At 43.6% G+C, this 7,437-nt stretch overlaps 1 protein-coding gene across 1 annotated transcript in view; it reads left to right on the top strand.

Annotated features, from left to right (window-relative positions):
• The first annotated feature begins 435 nt into the window (after nucleotides 1-435).
• TTC39A (tetratricopeptide repeat domain 39A) overlaps nucleotides 436-7,437 on the top strand; it is a 91,085-nt gene continuing 84,083 nt past the window's right edge. The window contains exon 1 of the mRNA XM_014598670.3: nucleotides 436-533. Within this exon, the coding sequence (XP_014454156.1) occupies nucleotides 493-533 (41 nt within the window). The 5' untranslated portion in view covers nucleotides 436-492. The remainder of the gene's footprint in view (nucleotides 534-7,437) is intronic.

Genomic DNA, 7,437 nt, shown 5'->3' with positions numbered 1-7,437 from the left:
AGGCTCAAGGCGGTGTTGTGTGTGACGGGCAGTGTTGTGAGGCTCAGGGCTGTGTGTTGAGGGGCGGTGTTGTGTGATGGGCAGTGTTGTGAGGGGTGATGTTGTGTGAGACAGGGTGGTGTTGTGAGGCTCAAGGGGGTGTTATGTGTGACAGGGTGGTGTTGTGAGGCTCAGGGCTGTGCGTTGTGACGGGTGATGTGTGTGACAGGGGCAGTGTTGTGAGGCTCAAGGCGGTGTTGTGTGTGATGGCAGTGTTGTGAGGGGCGGTGTTGTGAGGCTCGGGGCGGTGGGTGGGTCGCCGCGGGCCGAGGCGGTTGCGCGCGGGGAGGCCACGGGAGGGGGGCGGGGGCGGTTGCGCGCGGCGCTTCTCCGCGCGTGGGGCGGGGCGGGGCGGGGGGGGGGGCGGTGGCGGGATGCCCCGTGCGAAGCGTCCCGCGCGGATTCAGGCTCGGCGGCGGCGGCGGCGGCGCGCGCAGGTGGCTCCGGGGCAGCATGACCTTTCTCAGGGCCGGCAGCAAGAAGCAGGAGCCCAGGTAGGGGCTGGCGGAGGCACCGGCGCTGCTCGCCGCGTCCAGCCAGTGTTTGCGGCCAGGGAGGAGGCGCAGGTGCCTGTGGCAGCCCCGCCAGGAGCCCGTCCAACCTCGGCCCGGCCCGGCCCGTTTCTTCCGACCCGGGGCAAGAGCACGGTCCTTGCGCACGTCTGAAAAAAGTTGTACCCCCGATTTGAAAATGGCTGTAATTGCGGCTGGCGGGCAGCTGGCGTTCAGATGTTGGTCCTTTCAGGTCCGCTTAGCGACCAGCACCGTTTTCATACCACACAGCACTTCTTCTCTGCTTTTCGGTGGGCTTGTGATGCTAACAGTGCGAAATACGTTGATCGAGTCATGACGATGGAGTCCCGGTTTTTGGGCACGAGTTTGCCTGGCGCGGCGTGCATTTCAGTTGTTCTGCCCCCCTGCCCCACTTCCATCGTCCGGGGGTCGACGACTGACGTTTATTCCCGTCGTGCTGCGGCCCCAGTGCTGCCCCGTGAGGGGCTGTGCAAACGCAGCACAAAACCCATGGTTAGAGTTGGTTTGCGTGACATTTTGGGCAAGTCGCTTAATCTTTGCGTTCGTCCATTTGCCAGGTTGTAAAAGCATGCTGGTTTGGGCTTCCAAAGAATTGCAGCTGCTTCGGCAGTTTAAACGATGCATGCTCGGACCCTAATCCTGTACAGACGCAGGCAATTCAACTTGACACACGTGACGATGACATGATTTGTGTCGTATCCCTGAAGTCAGTGGCGCTGCTCGTGTGAGCAGGTGTTTGCAGGATTCGGGCATTATTCGTAGGCTTCTGCGGGAGAAGTTTTGCATTGCGTCTTGACCATACGTTTCCATTCGTTATGGTAAAGTTCAAGGTATTACTGCTTACCTTGAAAAAAAATCACAGAAGGCAGCCTTCGCTCTCCTCCAAAAAATGCATCTAAAATTGGCAAACTTGTATTGTGTCAAGAGGAGGGATTATTTGTGTTGTGCCTTTAAACTCCAATTCTGTATTCTCTTATTGGGATGGGACCACGTGTGCTCGCTTTTCGGCGTGGAAGAGCTATTTATGTCCCTCTTAGACTGGATTCCTCACCTGATGTAAAGAGTCTTGACATAATTTGCTGTATTGTCAGAGTAACAACCTGCCATCCTGTGAATGGGCAGCTGACTGTATCCGTCCTTGGCAGACAGGAAAACCATTTGCTAAGAAACAGTCAGCTTTTGGTATGCAGTGGCCAAAAACGCAGTGTGTTATAAAGTGGTTGCAGCATGCTTTTTTTTTTTTAATAGAGAGTTGCTCTATTTTTACCTCTTTCTGCACAAGCAAGTTGTATTGTCCCTAATGGGATTTATGTGCAGACTGAGGAGAGAATAAACTTTAGTACCAAGTTTAAATTGGTTTAGAAAAACCATGGCAGAAAACATTTCCTGGATTTTGGCATATAAATAATAAGGGTTCTCATTTTGTAGCGGAACTTGCATTAGCGTTTCTCCGAGTTCTGGGTGAGGTTCAAAGGACGTGGTTTGTGGCACTTAGAGCAGTGAAGTGATTGTGGGATAAATAATTCCACGCTCCCTGGAGAACTGTCCCTAGGAGCCCCAAATGGTGAGTGTTTTAACAAGCGTTTATAACAGTCTTGTACACTTCAACTGTGACATTCCCCTTGGACAAATTTTCTTGGAGTGGACCAGTAAAATATCCTTAGTTTTCCCATTCCCGGGCTGAATAAGCAGATTTTATAAAGTTTCTTCACAGTATTTCCAGGCTCCCTAGGCCCTATGGTAATAAAAATAATTAGCCATTAAAACGAAGTTTGATTAATGTGGTTGCGGTTTGGGGTGATTTTGACCCATTTTGAGCAGACAAAGGAATGCTTGCAAAATGATTTAGAAGTGCTAATTAATTTTGTTTTAATGTTGGTAAATGAGGCAGACTGTGCCAAAGTCACACTAACTTAGCTGCTGAGGCTTTCAGAAGGCAGAGTGTATTGAATTCTTGTTGACATTTTGTACCTCCACCTGCTGAAATTAATTCCATATGCTGATCTGAAATGACAAGGTTATTTTGACTCCGCTTGATGCTTTATTCTCTGTCCAGTAAGATGCTGAAAGGTAACAAACATATACACTAAAAGGCACTGCTGAATTATGTGAGTGAAATAGTAATACAGGTACCTTCAGTCACGTATGAATTTGACTTAAGCCACTCATCTTTATAGGGTTTTATAAAAGGTCTTTGAGTATTCAGTGTGCTGTAGATTATTTTAAAACTGTATTTTTGGAATTGGTATTTTGATTGTGCTAGCCAACCCCTAGTTGGAAGGCAGCATGATCTAGTGCAGGGGCAGCATTGTATGCATACCCTGGGGGTACGCAAGATATCTCTGGGGGGTATGTGGGATAAATTGTGTAATGGCGGATTAAATTATATTTATAATAATAATTGGCATTTAAGGGGTTAAAATATAAAACCTATGCTGGTAGGGGTACACAGGCAGCTGGTAAATCTGGAAGGGAGTAAGCAATGAGAAAAAAATTGGGGAAACTCAGGTCTAGTGAATTGAACTGGGCAGAACGGTAGCAGCCAGGAGCGTTTCTGTAGGGCTGACCTGAAATGATGTTTTTGTTTTTCAGATACTTCCAAGGTTTGGGAGTTTTTCTTTCTGATGTGGAACAAAACTTTAGAAATGTTTGTAGGGTGGATAAAAGAGTCTCCACAAGATGGAGACTCTGACATCCACTTCAAGTAGCCCCAAGAGATGGGGTTAAGGAAAGCCCCTGGAACATGGGGGATATCCAGGTTCAAGCTTTGACTCTGAATGAGGGCATCGAACCTGTGTGGGTGGGTGTCTGTCTCTGTGGTTTGGACCTATAATTCCATCCAGGATGGAAGGAACCCTCCCAAGGAAAGTTCATCAGAAGTGATACAGACCCAGGAGAAGATGTTTAGGCAGGATAATCAGCATTTTCTAACAAGTGTTTTGTCAAAACTCCTAACCAACTTTACTGAGTTCAAATGCAGCTGTGCCACTTTTCTCATCAGATAACCACTCAGTTGGTTTCACAATCTGTGAAGTGGGGGTAATATTTACCTGCTTCTGAGGGTGTTGTGCGGATGAAAATCAAGCTTTGCAAAGGGCTTGGAAGTGATTAGTTGGGAAATGCCAAGTGTTAATTGTCCTCACTATACTAGTCTTGTCCTGTTCTTGCATGTTTGCACTGCCTGAAATCTGCTTGCATCAGAGAAGTTGATCCAATTGGTGGTTTCAAAGCTGAAATCTGTTTGTTTAATCTGGCATTTGAAAGAACTATTTTGGGTTTGTGTGCTTATTTTGATTTATCGGTCTTAGTAATGGTACCTTGGCATGTGCTCCATAGATGGCTTTTTATGTATAAAGTTGAATTGATTTGTTGAAAGCTTTCTGGGAAATATCCTCTGGAAATTCAGGAACCTTAGCATTAAAAAAGTGATTAAAGACAAAAGCAATTTATATCCCATTTGTCAAAGTACTTTGTATTCCTCTTATTTATTGTTATTAGTGCTATAGAAGTAAAATTCAGCGACAGTCACAGAAAATGAGTTTTGTTTCCCATTTCCAGTAAAATCGCGTTACTGAGCAATTTATGTTGAAAATGACTTGTACAGATTTAATACAAAGGAAATTACAAACATACAGTTCATAAAAGTACCATGGGAAAACACCATCAGTTGTCAGAATGCATAGACTCTAAAAGAGCAATTATGTATTAAAAGTAACCTTAAACCAATATAAAGTAATGTAAACCAGATTAGAGAACCTCCAGTTTTTCAGCCCAAAACAAATATAACAGTTCTGTGATGCTTATCTGTATAAATCCTGATGATTTATATAAACAACACAGTGCTCTAACCTTAATCTGTATTCTTTATAAAGAAAAAATTTCATTGACCTAAGCTGGTTTTCAGTTTGCATAGACAGAAAGATTGCAGTACTGAACCCTTATCTTATTTTTTGTAGCATCTCTTAGTAACTGTATCCCTAATGGTTTTAAATAAATATTTAAAAAATAAGGACCAACTTGCCAAATGAAGCCAGCTGGGGCATTCCCATTGACTATACTGTGAACAGGGTTGGGCCTTTAAAAAAAATAATTGAGAAAAAACAGGTTTTAACTATGAAAACAGCATGCTCATCCTGGATTTGATCTCTTTGACTCTCTTAGAAGCATTAATATGTCAGAGGTGTAGGTTTGGGAAGGTGTAATAAGAATTTGGGCAATAAAGGGGATACAGGAAAAATATGTGCATGTTAAGGCCAACATTTTAATAACCTTGTGATCAATTAAAAATAGTTCCCTCCTGTTGTTCATCTTTATAATGATAAAATATATTGTTCCTTTGAATTAAAGGAAGGAGCTGCTAGAAGTTGTTAAGCATTAGTGCTGAGTGAGTGATTTACAAAGGTAATTTATCCAACAGGTTTATACTCTTCACAGAATTCCTGTGGCAAATTGCACTTCTCTGAATACTTTCATTTTCCATTCATTTCAATTTCTTTGTATGGATTTCTTTATCTCCATTCATTGATCATTCAGTTTCCTGCAAGTATCTTGTAACTGGTCAGATCAAATCACATGGTGGTGGTGTCTTGTCTCTGACTGGGTGAACATACAAACCTTTCTGGGGAGAATATTTGCCCAGGTAACATTGCCTTATACTTTTTTCGGTACTTGTCCACATCTATGACAAGTAATGCAAATTAGACTGCATTCTGTGTCAACGAGTGAATTGCAGAACCAAGGACAGAATCCAGAATTCCTGGCCCCTTGTGTCATTCCATAGCCACCGAACCCGTGCTGTCATGTGTTATTATTTAAATCCCAGTTCAGAAGATTGGGGAAACAAGGGTATCAAATCCTTCCTTGTTACTTTTATTATCCACATTTGCATTGCCATAGAGTCCTAGTCATAGGTCTGTATATTACATAACAAAAAAGTATGAGAATATGAAACTTGTGCTGAGATGCTGCCAATTTTCTACATTACAGCTAGAGGGGATATCACAATCCTGTGAATGTATTAAATGTTATCTGGCTCCTACCAAGATCTGTTTCTGTCGGAACTGATTTCCTGTTATAAACTCATTCATTCTTGAATTATTTATAAGCCCTAGTGTTGGCTGAAAATTGAAAGATTGTGAAAACAAAACTGATGTAGGGGCTGATTGTTCAGTCTCTTTCTTTTGGTGGTCATGAGATGGCTGCTCATATTAGATTATTTCTGATCATCTTTTCTTCCTACATTTTGATAAAATTGGGAAGGGACTCATTTCCAGTTGTCTGAAAAGCCCTGTGTACGTAGGAAAGGGAGCCTGTTTCTGGTCCTTACTCTGTTTATGATGCTGCACCAGTGTGTCTGAACCTTTTTGGATTCAGGGCACCCTCACAACTTTTTTTGAATTTGGAACACCCCATTTGAGAACTGCTGTTGTGTTGCTTCAGCAGGTGCTGTTGCCTTCACCAGTAAGTGTCCTCTGCACCTCCTGCAAGGCCAGACTGGGAAGGACTGGGGCATGTGTGCACTCTCCTGCCTCATTAGGGCTCTCTGATAAATCTACAGCAGGCAGGAGCGCCTGCTTTTGCCATGGCTCTTTCCAGTCTGACCTCTCAAAAACAAAGGCACACAGGTCATTTTCCCTGTCTGCCTCTCTTCAGCAGACATTGCCTTACTTTAGACTTGTGCGAGACAACCCTAATGGAGGTAGGAAAGCCCATGTGTGTGCTGCAGCCCTTTCTAGTCTGGCTGTCCTCAAGGCACAAGGGGCACTTTCACCAGGCCATGTTGGCAGCACCCCTAGAAGTTTTGCAGCACCCCAGGGTACCACTGAACCCCAGTTGAGAACCACAGTATTACACTGTTTTTCAAGGCAGTAATCCTTAGCCATTTGGGGGGTGGAGGTAATAATATTTTCCCCGGGTGTCTCTCAACAACTTGTCTAAGATTGTCCAGCATGCTGACCCTAATGGGTAGTACTATTGGTAATGCTGTTTAAGTGACAGTATTTATGGATTTCCTTCCACCACAGATTTTCATAGTGTCAGCAGTTGTAAATACAGACTGTTTTTACTTGGATGTCAATAAGGGAATTGTTCTTTTCTGTCAGGGATGTAAATAAAGCCACTCATTTTTGCTTAATAAAAGCAATCAAATTCTGCCTTCACTTTGCTTTGTAGTGAAGTGTTTCTCTGTGACCCATGAAATGCACTTGAAATAAGGTGTGTGTGTGTGTGTGTGTGTGTGTGTGTGTGTGTGTGTGTGTGTGTGTGTTTGCTAAATTGTATTAGTATTTTCTGACTCTGGCAAGCAGCATCCCTCTAGAACAGCAGAGACAAACAACATAATTGGGGCTCAGTTGTCACATAAATTAGGGCATGGTTAGTGAAGGGAATTTATCAGCTGTACTAACCATCGAGGAAATTGCACTACTAAGGGTTAGAGTTTTTTCATAGTATGCAAAAGATGGTTGCTAGCTCAAAATAGCCCTTTCTCATACTGCACAACAGGGTTTTATGCAACAGTGTAGGTTAATATATAGAGGTGCTTCTGGAAAAAATGAGTCTTTGTGTTATCCAGGAGAGCACAAAACAACCACAGACTCTCCCCCTGCCTGAAGAAGGGTGTTTGTACTGGAAAGCTTACAAAGAACAACTTTTCCAACTGTTTAGTCGGTTTAATAAAAGATATCACATTTACCCAAGGAACCTAGGGGGATAAAGATCCTGAACAAATGGTAGATGAATACAAACTAAACCCAAAAGGCTGCTGGCAGGAGGAGTTGAAACTACTACTTCAAATACATCATAGGAAAAACATCTGCTCTAAAATCTTGATTTTTGTTGGCTTAACTCCCTTTAACTTCTGTGGCGT

This window comes from Alligator mississippiensis, chromosome 5 (genome assembly GCF_030867095.1).
Source record: "Alligator mississippiensis isolate rAllMis1 chromosome 5, rAllMis1, whole genome shotgun sequence".
Lineage (NCBI taxonomy): Eukaryota > Metazoa > Chordata > Crocodylia > Alligatoridae > Alligator > Alligator mississippiensis.
This window is presented reverse-complemented; position numbering and strand designations above follow the sequence as displayed.